We start from the raw sequence: 20,676 nt of genomic DNA on the forward strand, positions 1-20,676 counted from the left end.
ATTATAAATTTACTTTTTTAACTTTTGCAGTTTGACAACTATTCATTAAAGGTTGAAAATTGAAAATTTGTGTTTCAATTCCATGAAATCACTTGCATTTGAATTTGTAAGTTTTACATTTTAGATATTTAAATTTTAGACCGTATCACAGCAATTAGCTGAATGTGCGAAAATACTAATCCTATTCAATTGTCAGTAAATATTTTTGAAATAATATATGTGAAAATATTCTTGATTCAAGAAATTATTTTTGATCGATTCGGAAAATAAAAATTTACTTGCACTAAGTAAACAATTATCTTCAAATTTTTATCTTGAATCAAAATTTTTTTTTTCACGTCAACATATTTTTACGCTTAAATCAAAAAATTTTCACTTTTTTCAAGAGTTTATGTTTCTTAAAGTAAGAGATATTTTTTTTGGAGCAAAATACATTTTTTTTTGTAGCAATATTGCATTTTTTTGGTTAAAGAGAATAAAATTTCTCGGAACAAGTACTATTCTTTTTACGTAAGTATTTTTGTATTCTCCGACCAAAGAAAATTCTGCATGCGCGGAAGCTATGAGATTTTTTCTCATGGCCAGAATAAAGAACGGCAGTCAAAACACCCATGTCCTGAAGGGTTGTATATATATTTTGATAATTTAAAAATTTATCAACAGTTGATAAATTATTTATCACCTGTTTCTATAAAAATAAGGTTACATTTAAATATCAACCGCTTTCTTAAGTCATAGTTTATATTTTTTATACGTAATTATACAATTAAATATTTAAAAAATGGAACGAGGTGCATTTTTAGTACTCGAAGGCTGTGATCGTGTTGGTAAATCAACACAAGTAAAACGTCTTGTCAAAGCACTTAATGACAGAGGAATAAAAGCTGAATCTCGTGGATTTCCTGGTTTGTTTGTTTCTTTTTTTTTTTTTATATTAATAAAAATATAAAATAATTGATAGTAAATCTCATTTATTTCTTACAGATCGTAAGACAACGATAGGAAATATAATTGATCAGTTTTTATCATCAAAAAAAGATCTGGCACCTGAAGCAGTTCATTTATTATTCTCAGCAAATAGATGGGAATGTAGTAGTGATCTAATTAAGACACTTAATTCTGGAGTAACGCTTGTAGTAGACAGGTATTAATAAAATAATTATTATTATTGTGTGAATTAATTAATATTATGTACGTAATTTATCAGATATGCAGCATCTGGAGCAGCTTACTCGGCAACATCAACTAAAAAAAGTCTTTCTTGGTGCAAAGAACCAGATCGTGGTCTACCGGCACCAGATCTCGTGGCTCTCATTACAACTGATGAGAAAACTATCATGTCACGTGAAGGATGGGCCAATGAACGCTTTGAACGTAAAGATTTTCAGAGAAAAGTCGCGGATAATTTTTTGAAACTAAAGGATGACACGTGGAAAATTGTATCGGGGGATCAAAGTATTGATGATATTCATCAAGTATTACTAGAAGAAGCTTTAAAAATAATTGAACAAGTTAAAAATAGTCCCATTAATCAATTATATGAATCACAATCTTAGTTTTTAGTATATTGTGTGACGAGGGTGAAACAAAACGATTCCAGACCAGGGGGAAGTTGGCTGACATCAGCAGTCTGAAATCGTGTTTCGTTCTGAGTTACACACTAGATTTTTCATGATTACCTGCATTGAAACTTGAAGTTTCAGTGTCAGCAGTCAGTCAGAAACAAGTTTATTTAAGACCAACTATTAGCGTAAGCGTAAATTGTCTTTTGCAATTTATAATTAAGCAGAAACTATAAATACTATTTATTATTGACACTAATTTTTATAAAACTTAATCACAGTCAGAACTGTCATTTACGTAAATAAAATTAATGGTCTGAAATTAGTACACAGAAAAAAGTATTTCTTGGCGCGAAAAATTTTTACTCGCCCCAATAAAATTTTTATTTGTCTCAATAAATTTTTTGCATTGCAAATTGAACAAAAATTTTCTGGAGCAAGAAAAAATTTTTTGAGGCGATAAAAAAATTCTTGCGCCAATAAATTTTTTCTACCTAAGAAAATTTTAGTCTTCAATTTATAATGCAAAATATTTCTTACGCCAAGAAATCCTTTTTTTCTGTCTATTAAACAAATTACAAGTATCAGAGTTTAAATTGCGAAAGCCTTCAGTCAACGGGCAGAGTCATTATTGTTTTTTCCCTCGGGACGAAACAAGTTTGTTTCTACCCGCTGACTGGCATTTACAATTTACGCGTCTGCTACTATTCCTCTGCATTGGACTGAAATTCCCTTCTTCCACTGGCTCTAGAGACACTGAAACTTCAAGTTTCGATGCTGGTATCACAAGAAATTAATTAATTATCACCTGATACGTATTTAATACAAAACAATATTGTTTATTCAATCAATTCTTACAATACATGATAAATTATTATCTTCTAAATGTACTTATTGTTAAACAAATAATTAATTTACTCATTTTTCAACACAAAACAGTTAAATTTTAATTTTTTATTCTCTCCAGTAAATAGGAACAAATATTGCCAGATATTTTATGATCTCAATAAATAATTTCAAATTTAAGAAAAAAAAAATATTAAATATTAAATCAAATATTTTTCCCACGACAAATTAAATTTTTAAATAAATAAAATAAAAGACACAAGTAAATTTACTTATTATTAATATCCAAAGATTTTTGATCAGTTAATGTAAAGATCGATTTTTTTTCCACTTGCGTATTTCCTGTATCATCAATCGTCGGTTTACTATCAACAGCAGTCTGCGCATCTACTGGATAATCCAAAGCGTTGGGACCAAACACATATTGGTTTTGATAACGTTCTGCCCAATTGAATTCTGTTTTCATTTTTTTACTCGGCGGTTCTTCGACACTGACACAATTATCAGATGCACCGGTGGTACTAGTGACAGTACCGTTTTCATTATCAGTACGAGTTCTTTTAAAATTAACATCACTTCCATCTCCGGCGCCTTCTTCGTTACCTTTACAGTCAATTAAAATCTCAACTCGGGGACTTTTAATTATCGTGGGTTCTAACTGATGAATTTTGTTATTATAAAAACTTTCGGAATAAAATCGTTGCAATGCATAAGATTCTTCAAGACCTTCTTTGCTGGTGCTGGGAATCGGCGAGTCGTTTGGGTAAATAATTTTTCTTAATTTATTCGAATCGCAATCAAAGCGATCGTATTTTTTGTCTAAATCTGTTAGTTTATTGTGGAAGAATTGTTCAAAACAATTGTCAGCAATGAAACCATGTGAGCAAACGGAAGTACGTTCAGGTGATGGATTAATGCGAGTACTAAAATCTTTATTAGTACAGTTATTTTTATTAGGAGTCGATGCGTTTCTGATCGGTGAATTTTTTTCACTCGAACCTGGTGAATTTACTTTAGAAATTTTATCAGTACCAGCTGAGCTTACGGTTCTGTCAGTTCTGTCAGTCTCTGCTAAATCAACTACTGTTTTATCAGTACCTGCTGATTTCCAATCCTCAATTTGATCATGATCTTCTACATTATCAGTATCATCCACTTCAATTTTACAAATTTTATTTTCATCATTAGCCGGCTTAGTGTCAGGTGTAGAAGAAATTTTATTATTCATAGATTGACTTCTACTCAACTCTGATTGATTTCTACAGGCACTGGAACAATCCATAGGCTCGCAAGAATTTCCATCTACGGGATCATCTCTTGGTCTCAGCAAACTGTCACCAAATCTATCGTCGTGACCCAGTGGAGAATTTTCCGTGCTGTCAAAATTACTACAGTCTTGACTGAATGAGTTGCGTAGACTGTCAACTTCACTGACAGTTCTCCAAAGGTTAAAATCATTCGATTTATTACCAGCATCTAAAGCTTCGAACAGACCGTCATCGAACTTAACAAATTTTTCAAAGCTCACTCCAATTTTTAGACTCTCCCACAATGGGCACTCGATATTTAAAAACAAATCGTCATCACGAAATTTGGTTCGTTGAAAATTAGCAACCAACATTTCTCTTGATACTTTTCTCCAGGCATCAGCGAGACACTCGATTATTTCTTCCGGTAGCCAGACATCTTTGGGAGTAGACTGGCATAATCCTTCGACGTACTTTGAACGATAATACATTTTTATGAAATGGTAAACGTCACGTCTTAATGGACGTAATTCATTTGGAAAATCATTCGGCAGATAAATTGGTTGGATATGAGTCAAGTTTGCATACTTAACAGCATTTACATAACTTCTACTTAAAATCAATACTATTCTACGATTGCTCATAGACATTGTGTGATTTAAAGTTCTTAGCCAATCACTGAGTACTTGGTCACTCACACGACAGCTGTCGTTTTTGTGATACAGATAATTTTGATGTGCCCGGTCGACTGGATAGGGCCCAGATATTATGGGCGGCAATTTTTCAGTTCCTGATACATTTGCAACCAGTAATATTGAAACCCGGTGCATCAGTGGTGGACGCAGTTCCTGTTTAATTAAATCGTCATCATCACAGTCACCATCGACATCGACATCGACATCGTCAACTGATGAACCAGCAATTGGATTGATGCCGCGCAATGATTCTTGCTCTGCTTGCGAGAAGAAATCACTGTACATCGGCAACTCATCCAAGTGAAATTGATTATCGTAAGAATAACTAGCGAATATGGGTCTCAGTATATCAATCCAAGTTGTCCAGTCATCAAACACTGGCCCACGGCATTCATCTAGAGCTGGCGCGAACCCATGGCGCTTTAAAAATTGCGTCAACCATGAGGTTGAACACTTGTATCCTAAATAAATTATATTATTTATTATAAGTTGATTCCCAGGGTAAAGAAAAGTATATATAATTATATGCGATTCATATCTAATTATATACAATCCATGTATAATTACATATATGTAATTATATAGGGGTTATATATAAAAAATGGCCCAGTGTAAGTATGTAAAATTATATATAAATATATATAATGATTTTTAGTATATGTAGAAAATAGCCCAGTGTATGCATATAAAATTATATGCGATTCATATCTAATTATATATAATCCATGTATAATTACATATATGTAATTATATAGGGGTTATATATTAAAAATGGCCCAGTGTAAGTATGTAAAATTATATATAAATATATATAATGATTTTTAGTATATGTAGAAAATAGCCCAGTGTATGCATATAAAATTATATACAAATATATATAATAATTTTTACTATATATAGAAAATGATCCAGCGTAAGTATGTAAAATTATAAATAAATATATATAATAATTTTTAGCATATGTAGAAAATATCCCAGTGTATGGATATAAAATTATATATAAATATGTGCAATTATATTTAATATATATAAAAAATAGCCCAGTGTCAGTATATAAAATTATATATAAATATATGTAGTGGTTTTTAATATATATAGAAAAAAGCCCAGTATAAGAATATAAAATTATGTATAAATATATGTGATGGTTTTTAATATATAATCATATATATAAAATATATGTATTCTAAAAGACAAAAAGTTACCACCTACTGTAATTATATGTTTAATTATATATAATAATAAGAAATGTATAAAATTTGAAAGCCTGAATTTAAAAATTTGCTATGAAATACATGAATTCTAAAAGACAAAGCCTTTAATTTCTTTTTCATCTCTAAAACTGTCAAAATGTAAATATAAGTAACTATATATAATTATATGTCATTATATCGGCCCATTTTTTACATATAATTATATATCATTTTTTTTACCCGGAGCGGTAAAAATAATTGATAGATTACTACCATAATTAAAAATAAATTAATGAGTTAATTAATGAATTATTAACAAACCTTTTACACCATAGTGATTTACAAATTCAATTGCTTTAGTTTTAAGCAAAGGTCTGGTTATAAGTCCATCTGTCGCATGATTAATACATAGCCATTTTAGCAACTCTTCTTTCATTAATTGTATGGCTTTGGTTTTGGTTATTTGTCCTGACATTTTTAAATTATTTTATTTATAATTATCAGTAATAATAAATATTAATCAACACTAAACGACATTAGACAAGTGAACAATAGCCAAACAGCTAAACTATATAGATATATATATATAATAAATGGCAATCTTGTCGGTCGTTGCACGTTCGTTTGTTGTTGTATGTATAGTAAAATAAAATAAAAAAAAAAGAAAGACAGAGAACAAAGAAGAAAGAGAACGAGAGCATATTACACACCATCAAAGTGTCGATATCAGCGTAACATGCTCATGTGGTAAATTAATTGAGGCACTTTTTATAATTTATAACCAATTTTAATTTACTAAGTATTGATTTAATTTTTTTGTCATTTTTTGTTGCAGAAAATAAATTAAATTTTAAAAGCAAAAAAACTATGCGTGCAGTTATTAAAAATAGTTTTTTTATAATGTATCGTTTTGAAAAGAATTCAAAATTTAATCGACAGCAAACTTCAGTATCATAATTAAATTGAGTTTTAAAAAATTTTTTTCATTAATCAGGGAGGCCACAAATAAATGATTTAAATTTCCCGGTTTACTAGTAAAGTTTCTATATTTTTCCCTGATTCAGAAATTCTGTTCGTATTATTAAGATATTCAAATTTTTTATTATATTTTCATTGTCAATAATTAAATCTGAATGACACTGAAGTTAGCCGGCGTTTAATAATTTTTGGAATGTCTTCCAAACGACAAATTTAAAAAATTGCGCTTGTAGTTTTTTTAATTTTCTGCATGTGCATATTTTTTTTTGTCATTCATTTTCTGCAAAAGAAAAAACCGAAAATTTTTAATTGTCTGTTAACTTCAGGATAAAAAATGATCCTGAATTTAGCAGACAGTTGAAAATTTTCGAATTTTTGTTTAAACGACTTAATTTTAAAAAAAAATGAAAATAAAAATATACACTTGTAGAAAATTTAATAAACCATAGGTGCAATTTTTTTAAATATTTTTTTTTTTAATAATTTAGTGTCTAAAAAAAAATCCAAAAATTATTGGACGTCGGCTAACTTCAGTATCATGATAAAAAATCATGATACTGAAGTCAGCCGACATCTAATAATTTGTCGATTATTTTTAAAACGATAAATTATAAAGAAAAATATTTTTAAAAATTGCACCTATAATTTTTTTATTTCTACATGTGCATATTTTTATTTTTATTTTTTTTTTAACTTATTTGTTGAAAACAAGAAACTCGAAAATTTTTAATTGTCTGTTAACTTCAGGATAACAAATCATGATACTAAAGTCAGCCGACATCTAATAATTTATCGATTATTTTTAAGACGATAAACTATAAAGAAAAATATTTTTAAAAATTGCACTTGTAGTTTTTTAAATTTTCTATATGTGCATATTTTTATTTTTTTTTTTTTTTTAAATGATTTGATGAAACAAAATTCAAAAATCGTTAATTGTCTTCTAACTTAAGAATCATGAGGGTGAATGTATCAGACATCAGACAAATTTAAAATTATTAATAAATAGAGTAAATAATTAAAAAAAATATATTTATAAAAAATTGCACTTATTACTTTCAAAATTTTTTAAATGCCCTTTTTTCAAATTTTATTTCATTAATTTTTTACTCTATTTATTAATAATTTAAAATTTGTCTGATGTCTGCTACATTCACATTCATGAAGAATCATTCAAAAATCTGATGATTAAATCATGCGAGAAACCAAAAAAAGTCAGTAAAATTAATCAATATGGTCTAATTTTGATTAAGCGATGTTAAAAATATCCAAGTTGAAATATTTAATAAGAAAAGTTATGATTAAAATAAATTAAAAATATACGTCATAAAAATTAAGGGATGGGGTTGTAACTCGAATGCACAACAAAAGCAAAAAAGGCATATTGTGGCTTCAAGTGTCTAGTTTTCTGATCTGGTCCTGAAAATTTTTAATTGTATATATAATTAGCAGTTGTATTGTCATCTAATATGCATTTTACAGAATATGACATTCATTTTTAGTTGACAAGATATCAGGACTTTGATGAGATTCTTCTCAATAGATTTACGAAGTAAACGTGATAAAAGTTTATTTGTTGTCAGCCAGTAGGTTACACTAGCATTCAGTCAACCGACAAGTCCCTTTGGGTTCATGACTCCATGTATATATAGTATACATATATGTATTACAGTTCACATACATTTAGAGGTCAAAAGAGAGAAGGGTACAGTGAAAAATCACCTAAACTTAATGGCCCCGGAACTGGCAACTCCGCAGGCTATCAAAATCTCACCTAAAGCTGTCTATTTACTGCTCAAAAAATAGACGAAAAAAAATCCTTAAGTTTATATATAATGTATTTTTTTTTCTCAAGGAAAAAAGTTGATGGAAAAATGGGTATATTTTACACCAGACATTTGTATTTTGTTAAAAAAAAAATGTAATAGTTTCGCTTTCGCAAAGCAAAATTGACCGAGTTTGCGTGTAAGATAAAAAAAGTATATTTGTAAAAAATGAGGCCAACAGAGACAAAATACTCAGTTGAGTGGTACATATTTATTATTTTTATATTCTTATTTTTATTATTTATTTTTCTTCAAACTTGTAACCGCATAAATGTTGCAGTTGCAATACAAGTCTCTTGACGAGGATAAATGAGCCTGAAAATTGCAGCACATGAATATTGACCATAACTTGCGAGCATGATGGAATTGCATTTACGAATTTTGCATGTGGAATAAACCGACGTGAAAATATTTTCGTATAAAAAAAATAAATAAAAAAGAAACTGTCAATTTTAAAAATTCTTGTATAAGAAATTTTATTTGTGAATTAAATATAAATTTTATTTTATTTTTTTATAAAAATTTTTTCTTGGAAAAGCTAAAAGTGCAATCGAAATCTCATTTCTCGCTTACATGTACAACCTACGTGCATGAAACGTCAGTTGTCAGTTAGTTTTATTCGATTAAATAGAAAAATGTAGTTTATGATTTAAAAAATTTTTTCGATTAAAAAACTCGAATTACTTTTTTATTTTAAATAACAAGTTTTGTTTTTGTATAAAGTCGTTATCAATCCTACGGTTTCTATAAAGTATTTATTTTTTTTATGAAAAACCGATAAGTTGATGTTTTATTGACAGCGCAGTTGTTAATAAAATAAGAAAAATAATGTTTTCTTATTTCGCAGTTATTTATTTGTATTCTTATTTATAAGTCAGAGACTTTTTCATTTTTTTAAGGTTTTGGTGAACAAGCCAGCTATTTTTTATCCTTATACCTTCTTATTTTTACTTCTACTACATCAGTGTAGAGCAGACCAAGATGAAAAGAGCAAAGTGCCGGGATAAAAGACATTTGCATGCATTAAATTTACCAACCTAGACTCAATATATATATTTTCTCATCTACATTTTCAAAAGATTGAATAACTTTTATACGTATTTTTAAAATAAATTTTAAATTCCATCAGCAGTATAACATATTAATTAATATTTTGAATTTTTTTTATTTATCATACGATCAGTTATTTTATTTATTATTATGGGAATCACGGCTTTGCTGATCTGCTTAATTGACTGGTTATCTTTTCTCAATTTGTTATGTGTGATTGCATGTGGATATCAATGATCGTACTATAAATTTAAAAAAAAATATATAGTTATATGAGGGTGTATAAATTATAACACAATTTTTCTAAAATATGACAGGAAACGGAATACTTGATTTGACATCACGATAAATAAGAATTCACTGTCATTATTTTCATCATCTTTTGAATGTCTAAAGTAGAAAATACTGAAAAATTGCGAGTGATTATGGATTTTATTTAAATCCGAATTCTCTGGGAGTTCCGGAGTTTTAAAAAAATTCACTCAGTAGAGAGTAAATTCGGAGTTTGTTTTTCAGCGGAGTGATCTGGAATTTATTTAAATCCGCATTCACTCCAATTCAGAGTTTTGACATTAAAATAATCTCCTTTCAGAAGTGAATTTCAGTCCGAAGATTAAACAAATAAACAGTTATCCGGTTCACATTCACTCCGGATTTAATCCTAGTTCACTCCGCAAATTTTTGACAGCTTATACACAGAAATAAAAAAGAATTTCTTGGCGCAAAAAATACTTTGCATTATTAAATGAAAACTAAAATTTTATTCGTTATAAAAATAATTTATTGAAATTTCGTCACATGAAATGTGTCTGGGCATCTGCTCTGTATGTACATCAGATATTAATTTTTTTCGTTTTACCTTTCGATATCATCCGACATCATTTCCGAGACTCTTTTAATGTAAAGTAATACAGAATACTGGAGGACAAAAATTATTAGAGTCCTAGACTCTCGACAGAACCACGTCGATGTCATCTGCTCTGTGTGTCCATCGGATACTTTTTTTATTCGTTTTACCTTCTGATTATCATCCGTCATCATTTCCGAGGCTCTTTTAATGTAAAAAAATACAAAATACTGAAGGAAAAAAATTTTTTGAGCCTCAGAACAGTTCCAGACCCCGGTGTCTAGCTCAAGGAGCTCGAAAACAGTGAGAAATTTTGGGGTGGGTCCGCAGGGCCAATCGTTGTCCAGATTTCCTTCTGTGTACTTGCATTCTTTACCAATGACACTTATGAAAGTTTTCAACTTTTTATAACAACTTTGGAAATCAAAATCGGGAGATTTAAAATTTTTCTATTCTTGAATTTTTTCCGAAAATGATCAACGCAAATTTAGAACCGTCTCAAATTTAAAAGTTCTCTGTTATGAATTTTTGAAAAATGGGTAACCAGTCGATTAAACCGATCAGTAAAGCCGCAATTCCTATAATAATAAATATTTATAATAACATACATTTATAATAAATATATTCATTACATATTAAATAAAGCCTCCAGCTTTTTGATATCATATTCCACTAATTAATCTTTTTAAAAATATTTATAATTACAATTATCGTATATTCATTTTGCATAAACAAAATTTAATAACTTTATTTAAATAAACAAAATATATAAATATTATAAATAAGCCCGAGGTTAAATTTTAAACGAGTTGTTATAACTTTTTTTATTATTATTATTGATTTAACAATTTAATCACAGTTTGTAAAAAGTCCATCGCCATATCTATTTATCACACATTTAATATTTCATCGTATTTATTTATTATTTATAATTGCATAAATTCGAATAAAGTATTTTTATATATTTTTTTTTGTATCTATATGATATAATTGTATAGCTAAAAGCAACGTGCCAAAGTATTTGCTCAGTTTACCTTTTCCATTCACGTGTAGACTATCATCACCGTCTACTCTTGTTCAATAATTCATCAGTGTGTGACGTGAAGTAATATTTAATAGCACGTGTGCGCGCGTGCAACCGCGAACGACACGCGAACCCTTTTGTGTTCACTACATACCAGTTTTATCTCATCAGAAGACATCCTGATATCGTATAGTAAAAAAAAAGTATAAGAATTTGAAGAAAAGAGGGTAAATAAAAATATATATATGAGCCAATCTATCTAGTATTTCTTTAAGTATTTTTTGCTGTAAATAAAATTGAATTTTTAAATTTAATGTCACATGTTTGAGTTTTTATAAAAACTATTAACTTAATATTAAAAAATAAAAAAGTAATAATTGAATTTTTTGTTGTTTACCTTTTTAGTGAGCACTGGATATATATTATTATATATTTTATAGTCTCTTCAATCTTCTGACGGGATATTTATTGCCGCAAGCATATAAAAAAATATGTTAGAAAATTTATATCCAATTGAATCTATAGTTTTATTTTTATTTTTATTTTATTTAATATATTTTATGTGAAATTTCATATACATTTTTATTCATACAATTTATTGAAGTATTATTTCTTGTGTTAGTGATGTTGAATAGAATCATCAGTTGTAGTGAAAACCAATGAATAATTGTATAAATATATAAAAAGTATAACATGATAATTTGTGATTATACTTGAACTACTTGTCGTAATCATGTTGATTTGTTTGTTAGTAGTTATTTACCAAGGGTTTTATTTTTTAAAATCGATATCGAGCGTCGGCGGCAAATGTTATGGCTGGAGATAACTAATGACTCATCGAGAAACTCAGCTATTGAATACTCCTTTACTTTTAGGTAAATGTTCATTAATTTAATTATTTACATTCATATAAATATTTAAAGATTATTATTTGCTGTTTATGTAATGAAACTTAATTTTTTATTAGATAAGAGTTTAAGTAATTATTTAATTACAACTAAATATTATGTAAGAATATTTATATAAACTATTGCTTTATTAATATGACTATTACTAAAAAAATAAATAAAAGAAACACAATGTTGAGTCAAGCACACAGGTAAAGTATTTTTTAATATAATATGTATACAGATAAATATGATTTTTTGGCGCGAAAAATTTTACTCGTCCCAAGAAAATTTTTATTTGCTCCACTGGTGGAAATTTTTCGGACTTTTCTCTGAATAACTCTGAAAAAGTCTTTAGAACTTTGAAAAAGTCTTTGGAACTGAGTTTTTCAAAGAAAATTCCGAAAATTTCCACCAGGGCTAAAAGTTATTTGCATTACAAATTGAAAAGTAAAACTTTCTTGGAGTGAGAAAAAATTTTTTGAGGCAAGAAAAAAATTCTCGCGTTAAGAAATTCGGTTTTTTTTACCATACCTGCACCGAAAGTTTAAATTCCTGTTCTGTTTAGTATGGAAGCTGGGTCAGTTCACCTTCAATTTGTAAGAAAGTGGTTCTATCTCACGTCCACTTTGAAGTTGTGGAAAAGTGGGACCCTCACGTCCACTTTGAACTTGTGGAAAAATGGGACCCTCACGTTCACTTTGAACTTGTGGAAAAATGGGATCTCGCGTCCATTTTAAATTCGTAGAAAAGTGTAACCCTCACGTTTACATTTAACATGTGCAGAAGTTGAAAGTGGACGTAAAGATCCCACTTTTCCACAAATTCAAAGTCCACATGTTTAAAGTGGACCCATTTTCCTACAAGTTGAAGGTGAGCTGACTCGACTTCCACAGTTTAAAGGGATGAAAGTCGTTCTTTTCTCTTATGAGGAAACAAATAATAAAAATTAGCGCATGCGTCATTCTTCCCACAAGCAGATCTAATAGTATATTACACACCTAGGGGGGAAAGTAGGTCATTGCAACCCGTCTGTATAATTGCCTACACGAGCGGAAGGCGAAGATGACAAACATTTTCTTCCGTGGTGTGTATATCATTTTTCACCAGATCTGTACCTGAAGGTTTGAATTTTAGCCTCTGATTGGGCGAAGAATGACGCATGGGTTAATTTTTATTAATTATGTTTCTCATAAAAGAAAAGAACTTCTTCCCTATAAACCGGGCAGGAATTTAAACTTTCAGCGCAGGTATACATAGGTGGAAATGCCCTACTTTCCTCCCTAGGTGTATAATACACTTCTATGCACTACAATTTTATTAACAAGTTTATTTTTAATAGACAAAATGAAAGACCATTAACTCAACGCATACTATCTCACATCCATCGCATGAAAAAAAAACAATTTCTTGGTCCAAATTCCCCTCTTTACACCAGCGTATGTCCACTTGTCTACATAATCCGTGGATTTGGATTAGCTCCATATGAATTCGAAGATAATCAACTAGTGCCTTGTGACTCATACATGATTATTTCATTCTTCTGGCTTTTCATGTACACATACATCATTTCGGGTTTTATTATCGAGTTCATTGATTCTGAAAAAAATAGAAAAAAAGTTCTTCTTTACGCGGAACAAGCCAGAGTATAAAATTATTTTAACTCCAATTAGCATGCAGCGAATAATATTTTTTTAAAATTCAAATTATTTTTTTTTTTTATAGACTGTATTTAATTTTTCTGTGGTCGTAACAGACCTTCTATTGTGTATGAGAACACGGAAGGAAATAACTTGGATATGGAATAAAATTCAAGACTACGATCAAGCGATGCGAGACCTAGGCTACGCGAAAAATGAAAAAAGAGCGAGTATGTGGGTATGGTTCATCATTGGAGGAAATATAATTATTTGGGGATCGGTCAGTTCTTTAGGAATGATTGCATTTAATGAGGCCTGGTTGCACAACGTGTCATTTATGATTGTCTACGTCGGAGCTGCTGCTTCGATGACTAAATTTTCAGGCCTCGTGATGATACTGGGGGATCGTTTTAAGCAATTAAATGAAATCGCGAGAAGTAGTGTCCAGAAATCAAGATGGATTCACACTTATCCAATTATTGATGACAAATTAATTGACTGTCTTCACAGTGAACTAACAGCAATTGGAAATAATATAAATAAGGTGTACAAATTTTCTCTGCTGCTCTGGCTGGCGAATTTAAGCTTCCACAGTGTTTGCTGTGGTTACTTTGTACTCGATTGGCTTCTTGATGGAAATTTTCACTGGAAATACATAAGCTGCCTTTCTGCTTGGTTCGTAGCTTCCGTTTGTCAACTTTTCTTGATCCATTACTCGTGTCATTACACATCTTCAGAGGTTTGTAATATATTTTTATTTTAAAAGTAATAAAAGTTAAAGGCATCTAAAAAAGTTTACTGAGTAAATTTCTTGTTAATAAAAAATAGAGATATGAAATTTTATTTATTGCTTCATTTTCCGGTATTTTTTTACGATAGAAACTGGAATAAAATTTTTTTTTCTTGTGTAATTTTATTTTACTCAAACGATAAACTTGAATTTTCTCATCATCAAGGGTCGAAGGATAAATAAAAAGTAATCGTCTTTGATTGCTGTCCTTGCTCAGTGTCGCGTATAATAGAGACCTGTGAACCATAAAAAAAAAATATATATACATATTTATCTATATATTTTTATCATAAAATTAAAAAAAATATACGCTGTAAAAAATCGGAAGTGAACTCAGAGTAATTATGGATTTTATTTAAATCTACATTCACTCCGATTCGGAGTTTTAATACTGAAATAAACTTCCCTTCGAAGTGAATTTCACCAGGAGGATTAAATAGAGAAGGGATTTAAGATGATTAAGACCCAATAGTCGCAGAGCGCAATTAATATTATGCGAGTTTTATAAAATTTATGTCTTGAGACCTAGTTTGTTTGGCTCCGATTTAAAATTAATGAGAGTGAATATAGCAGACATTAGACAAATTTAAAATTATTAATAAATAGACTAAATAATTAATAAAATAAAATTTTCAATAACCGCGCATTTAAAAAATTTTGAATTTAATAAGTACATTTTTTTAAATATTATTTTTTTAATTATTTACTCTATTCATTTATAGTTTTAAATTTGTCGTCTGCTACATTCACACCCGTTAAAATAAAGGCCTAATATTGCGTCGCGACGAAATTCAAATAGAACTGATACAGTACAAATTCCATTTGCACGAACGAATGCATCTTTTACTTCTTTTCTTGTAACAGATTGTAGACTTTGCAATGCGTTACCACTAAATATCATGTTATCAGAAACTTTAATTGAATTCCAAGACAAATGTTATTTATAATTTTTATAACGAGACGAGAATAAGTTTAAGATATTGAGTGATCTTGAATAATTGGAGTTGATATATAAGGTCATAACTTGAGCCAGGATTTTTACTTTGATTTAAAAATAATAAGTAATAATTAATGCTGTCAAATTTTTGATATTACGGCGGAAATATTGGTCATATAAAAAAATTTTTCAAATAAAAGTTGTTCAAAATTTAATTTTATAAAAAAAATGTCTCTTGTAATTTTTTCTTAGGACTAATAAAAAAGCCGTAATTTCAAAATTAAGATTTTCGTAATTAACACAAATTTGAATCACTCATTATGGATCTTAATTTTGGAATCACCATGAAAATATTGATCGTATAAAAAAATCATAAGAGACATTTTTTTTATAAAATTAAATTTCCTACAATTTTTGTTTTAAAACTTTTTTTTATAAGACCAGTATTTTCGCCGCAATGTCAAACATTAGAACCATTCATTTCAAAATTAAAGCAAAAATCTTGTCCCTAGTCATAACTAATTATTATTATTATTTATGTACTTTAATAATGCAGACTTATGATCATATGAAGCAACAGCTTCCTGCTCGATAATTTAAATAAATAAATAAATACATAAACAGTCACCGGTTTCGCATTCACTCCGGATTTAATTCGCATTCATTCCGATAATTTTTTGCAGTATAAATGAATTTATTAAATAAAATAATAATAATAAAAATGGTGAGAAGATTTTTTTTATGTGCGTTAGCTTTTATTACTTCCTAAGAAAATAGTATGCTGATTAATCTGGCTAAGGATAGATCCCAGCGGGATATTTAACTATGCAATTTTCTTACCCAGGCAAACTGCATGAGTTACATCATGCTAGGATGGAAACGTTGGCTTTATACCCACGATAGCAAGATGGTAAGTATCGATAGTATCTTGATAAATACATAACTATTACTTATTTTAATTAATTCAAATTCTTTAGCTCAGTTTAATTTATTTTTTATTTTTTATTTTCATTTTACTCTATCGTATATTTTTGCTGAAAATGCACAGGATGTTGAAACTTCAATTCACCTGGTGAATCGTCAGCTACATTTCTCTGCGGCTGGATGCTTTTATGTTAATCTACCTCTATTGCATTCGGTAAGTTATTCCACAGATGCAATTTAACAGTAAAATTAAATTTAATAATTTTAATACGCTTACAAAAAATTACTGGGTAAATAAAATATTAAATTATCCTGGAGATTTACATCTCTTGAGTATAAAGTGCGACAGATGATAAAAGTATTTTTGGTTTTGAAATTAAGTGAGAGCTTGATAGTTTCACAAAAACATTTTAATACTTTAAGCTTTTTTCTTTTTATTTCCTTTAAACTTTTTTATTCTGTTCGAATTCCGGTACGTGGATTAAAGTACTTAGGAGTCGAGAAGAGTTTTTTTTATATAATTAAAAAAATGTAAACACATTTTCTTAATTAAAATACTTAATATTAAAATTTTAATAATAATAATTTATTTATAATTTCAGACAGCGGCTATATTAACAACTTACATGGTAATTCTTCTTCAAATAGATTAAAATTTAATTATTAAATACTTTTACACAAAAATAATTTTTAATTTATTGAAATGTTATTATTAAAATCATAAACAGTAAAAAATATTGTGTATCTGTGTTAAAAACTGTTTTTGTTAAATCAACACATTTCGCTGTTACTTAAAAATTTTATATCGATCTCCCGGGTCAAAATATCTAGCCTCAATCTAGCCTCATCGAACCCAAGTAAACCTCAATCCAGCCTCACTGAGTAAAAAAAGCATTTTGAGTCTCAAATGATGTTCAAAAAGCATCAATGAGCCTCAAATAATGTTCAAAGAGCCTCAATGAGCCTCAAATGGTGATCAAGGAGCCTCAAGTAATACTAATCGAATTTAAATTACATCTTCGAGTGGTAGGTTCCTTTGAGGCTCATCGAAGCTTCTTGAGGATCTTTGAGAATCATTGAGGCTTTTTGAACATCATTTGAGGCTCAAAATGCTTTTTTTACTCAGTGAGGCTAGATATTTTGACCCAGTCTAGTATTTAACACTTTAAAAGTGTTAATTACTCAGTACGAAAATTATTGTAATTATCGACATTTATTGTTAGTTTAAAATTAACACAAAATTTATGTTAAAAAGTCAAAAAATCAAGTTATTACAAGAAGTAGTCTCGATTATTACAGTGCAAACAATAATATGAAGTTTTTTATACGAGGGTCCTGTTTTTGCACGAAAAATTTTTATTTTTCCATCGCTGTTTTGCGTGTAATGTTAAAATTATTTTTTCGCTAAATAAAAATTTGTTTTTGTTTACTTTAAAGAAATTAATTGATTTACTATTTACAGCTGGTATGAAATATTACGCGATTTTTTAAAAATCTTGACTAATAAAAACACTGTTTACTATAAAAGAATAGTGGAATGTTAAATAATACTTGTCACTATTGATAATGGTAACTTAAAAATAACACTGTAAAAAGTTTTGAGTCCGCGGTGTGGAGTGAATGCGTTGGTGTTAAAATTTGTAACACTACACACGATGTTCAATTTTTGACCAAGTGAATTAGAACGTTCACACTACCAATGGTCTAAATGTTTGTTTTTCATTTGAAAGTCTCGATTACTTTGACGCTGGGTATTCAATTTGTACTTTCCCTTCAAAATAATTTACATTAATAATAATAATGATATATTAGTGTTGCAACTTATAAATTATTTGATAATTTTGAATTATAGATTATAATTATCTGACAATATTTAAGGTAATAACACCGAACGGTGTGAAAAAAAACACTCATACTGTGTTAAAAGTACACCGCTTGATATTTTACACCAAGAAAATTTCACACCGTAAATTCACACCTCGTTGTCATAGGGAACCATTTTTACACCAAAATGTTTTTACAGTGATTAGATAAATTATGATAAATTAAAATTACGGAATAAAGATGGTACAAAATTAAAATGTAAAAGTTAACATTCTTTTTGTGTCGTCACTAACATTTAAAAAGTGTTGAAATTTTACCACAAATATTGTGTGGACTGTTTTTAACACACAGATTGTGTTGACTTTAACACAATATTTTTTACTGTGTAATTCAGGATGTAAATTAAAGTTTGATATTTTTCTAAAGATGTAAATCCATAAATAATAAATAAAAGCACAAAGCATAAAATAAGAATACAAAAGCTTTTACACAATAAGAGGTCTGTCAGTGGAATTGTGAGAACTAGCACCTGTAGCGTCAGAAGAGATGAGATGCTTGTTTTCTGTTATCTAAAAAATAAAATAAAAGAGGTAGAAAAAAGATAAAAGTGTGTACGGTGAAAGGTGAATGTAGCAGGGCAACATGATCGAGCAATGGTGCGTCTATTTTCCACGCCATCACCCCGGAAAATTGTCTTTCTTCTCTCTCGTCCTCGTATACATAAAAAACATACCCCGTATATTCTATATCGAGTCTGCTAATACGTGACTCTGAACTGCATACAAATCAACGAGATACTTTGTTTCTTATGTATCATGAATTCACAACATCCATTTCCTCCTATTAAAATTTATTTTCCTTAAAAAACGTACGTTATTAAATTTAACGACGATCTAAATCAATAATGGAATGAAGATAATTTTTATTTTATTTTGAAAAAGAAATTAGAAGAATGAAATAAAAGAGAGCGAATTAAAGTGCGACAGCGATAGGCTTTACTAATTGTGATCTGAGAATTATATTAGGTTTTATTTAATTAATTATTACCAGGTTTATTTTTAAGACACTGCTACTTCATCGATGTGATTAGTCTTTATGGGTTTCTCTATAGCCCACTCATTATTTTTTCTCCTGGGTTTCTTAAATCATCTGAATTTATTTTATTTGTCTCCTTACCTTTACCTTTTTTATCTTTATCTCCACAAAAAAAAAAACATTTCGCCTAATGTCTGATAATTATTTCAGTTAAAAAAATCTATAAATTTAATTCTATTTCTTTATATTAAATAGTATGATACTACACTGAAAAAAATTTTCGGAGTGAACGTAAAGTAAATCCGGAGTGCATCCGGATGACTTTGTATTTATTTAATCCCCTTGTAGTAAAAGTCACTCCGAAGGGGAGTTTATTTTAATCTTGAAACTCCGAATCGGAGTGACTACGGACCGACATCGTTCCTCTGGTATCAAATTCTGTAATTCCGAGTGACGAAGTGAATTCACATTTAAATAAAATCCGTAATCACTCCAAAACCCGAGTAAAAAGAAATTGGGAAGTCTACGGTTTCCGTGGTCCCGTCAAATGACCGCGAATTCTTGTAGAACTTGACGAAATAGTCTTATTTTGTCGAGTTCTATATCAATTCGCGGTCATTTGGCGGTACCACGGAAACCGTAGAATCCCCAAAAAAATCATTCCAAAAAGATTCTTAAAAAGTTCGTGGAACTTTGAAGCTTGAGACAGATTAGAACGAGTGGATTTTTTTTTTTAAGTTTTGTAATTTCGACAGTAAAAAAAAAAATTTATCTAGGATTTATATGAGCGAATTTTGAGCGAAATTTGAGTTAAAAAAGAACGTTTTTAAAACGTATTTTTATTACATTTTACCCTGGTCCCAAAAAAGTTCAAAAACCTCGAATTTTGGACGTTTTTTTATTCATAATGGGAATTTTTTTGGAATGAGGGTAAACTGTAGTAAAAATATGTTTTCAAAACGTTCTTTTTTAACTCAAATTTCGCTCATAAAATCCTAGATAAACTTTTTTTTTACCATTAAAATTAAAAAAATTCAAAAAAAGTTCTAATCTGTCTCAAGTTTAAAGTTCGACATATCGAATTTTTCTGAATTTTTTTTACCCGGGAAATTCACTCCGTTTTTTTTTTACAGTATATTTATTTGTACAGTCCAAGGAAATTTACATATTTTATATAAATATATAAACACATCTATGTACAGTTCAATATTTAACATTGAAATGTATTTGCAAAAAATATATAAAATATATCGTATCTAGATTATGGAGTAAATAAATTTTAAAAAATCATAAACGGGTTTACATGCAGGAACTATTTGCTATAAAAAATAAAAGTGATAAAGAATTTATTCGATAAACTATAAAAATTTA

General features: G+C 28.9%; 4 protein-coding genes across 7 annotated transcripts in view; 2 read left to right on the forward strand and 2 right to left on the reverse strand.

Annotated features, from left to right (window-relative positions):
- The first annotated feature begins 659 nt into the window (after window positions 1-659).
- Window positions 660-2,646, forward strand: LOC130668297 (thymidylate kinase). The gene is made up of 3 exons (XM_057470520.1): window positions 660-905; window positions 985-1,144; window positions 1,208-2,646. The coding sequence occupies exons 1-3, from the start codon at window positions 782-784 to the stop codon at window positions 1,554-1,556; spliced, it is 633 nt and encodes a 210-aa protein (XP_057326503.1). The 5' UTR covers window positions 660-781; the 3' UTR covers window positions 1,557-2,646.
- LOC130668296 (uncharacterized) lies at window positions 2,475-6,170 on the reverse strand. The gene is made up of 2 exons (XM_057470519.1): window positions 5,865-6,170; window positions 2,475-4,811 (listed from the first exon to the last, which is right to left on the reverse strand). Exons 1-2 carry the CDS (start codon window positions 6,016-6,018, stop codon window positions 2,677-2,679), a joined length of 2,289 nt encoding a protein of 762 aa, XP_057326502.1. The 5' UTR covers window positions 6,019-6,170; the 3' UTR covers window positions 2,475-2,676.
- A 5,037-nt stretch (window positions 6,171-11,207) lies between these two features.
- LOC130667674 (uncharacterized) lies at window positions 11,208-19,555 on the forward strand. The gene is made up of 8 exons (XM_057469436.1): window positions 11,208-11,495; window positions 12,024-12,143; window positions 12,236-12,367; window positions 13,498-13,801; window positions 13,881-14,534; window positions 16,367-16,432; window positions 16,571-16,660; window positions 17,049-19,555. The coding sequence occupies exons 3-8, from the start codon at window positions 12,312-12,314 to the stop codon at window positions 17,097-17,099; spliced, it is 1,221 nt and encodes a 406-aa protein (XP_057325419.1). The 5' UTR covers window positions 11,208-11,495; window positions 12,024-12,143; window positions 12,236-12,311; the 3' UTR covers window positions 17,100-19,555.
- The window catches only part of LOC130667675 (ATP synthase membrane subunit K, mitochondrial), a 55,348-nt gene continuing 49,360 nt past the window's right edge, over window positions 14,689-20,676 (reverse strand). For all 4 annotated transcript variants that reach the window (XR_008989872.1, XR_008989871.1, XR_008989869.1 and 1 more), the window contains one exon: window positions 14,689-14,821. The gene's annotated coding sequence lies outside the window, so the exon portion shown is untranslated. The remainder of the gene's footprint in view (window positions 14,822-20,676) is intronic.

Source organism: Microplitis mediator, chromosome 5 (assembly GCF_029852145.1).
Source record: "Microplitis mediator isolate UGA2020A chromosome 5, iyMicMedi2.1, whole genome shotgun sequence".
NCBI classification, from domain to species: Eukaryota; Metazoa; Arthropoda; class Insecta; order Hymenoptera; family Braconidae; genus Microplitis; species Microplitis mediator.

What these genes read in the sequence shown, in the direction of transcription:
- LOC130667674 (XM_057469436.1), top strand. Translation starts at nt 12,312, where the DNA reads ATGACTATTACTAAAAAAATAAATAAAAGAAACACAATGTTGAGTCAA. An exon ending in ATGTTGAGTCAAGCACACAG is followed by an intron (nt 12,368 to 13,497) that starts GTAAAGTATTTT and finishes TATTTTTAATAG; the next exon opens with ACAAAATGAAAGACCATTAA. An exon ending in TTTACGCGGAACAAGCCAGA is followed by an intron (nt 13,802 to 13,880) that starts GTATAAAATTAT and finishes TTTTTTTTATAG; the next exon opens with ACTGTATTTAATTTTTCTGT.
- LOC130668296 (XM_057470519.1), bottom strand. Translation starts at nt 6,018, where the DNA reads ATGTCAGGACAAATAACCAAAACCAAAGCCATACAATTAATGAAAGAA. An exon ending in AAATCACTATGGTGTAAAAG is followed by an intron (nt 4,812 to 5,864) that starts GTTTGTTAATAA and finishes TAATTTATTTAG; the next exon opens with GATACAAGTGTTCAACCTCA.
- LOC130668297 (XM_057470520.1), top strand. Translation starts at nt 782, where the DNA reads ATGGAACGAGGTGCATTTTTAGTACTCGAAGGCTGTGATCGTGTTGGT. An exon ending in TGAATCTCGTGGATTTCCTG is followed by an intron (nt 906 to 984) that starts GTTTGTTTGTTT and finishes TATTTCTTACAG; the next exon opens with ATCGTAAGACAACGATAGGA. An exon ending in GTAACGCTTGTAGTAGACAG is followed by an intron (nt 1,145 to 1,207) that starts GTATTAATAAAA and finishes GTAATTTATCAG; the next exon opens with ATATGCAGCATCTGGAGCAG.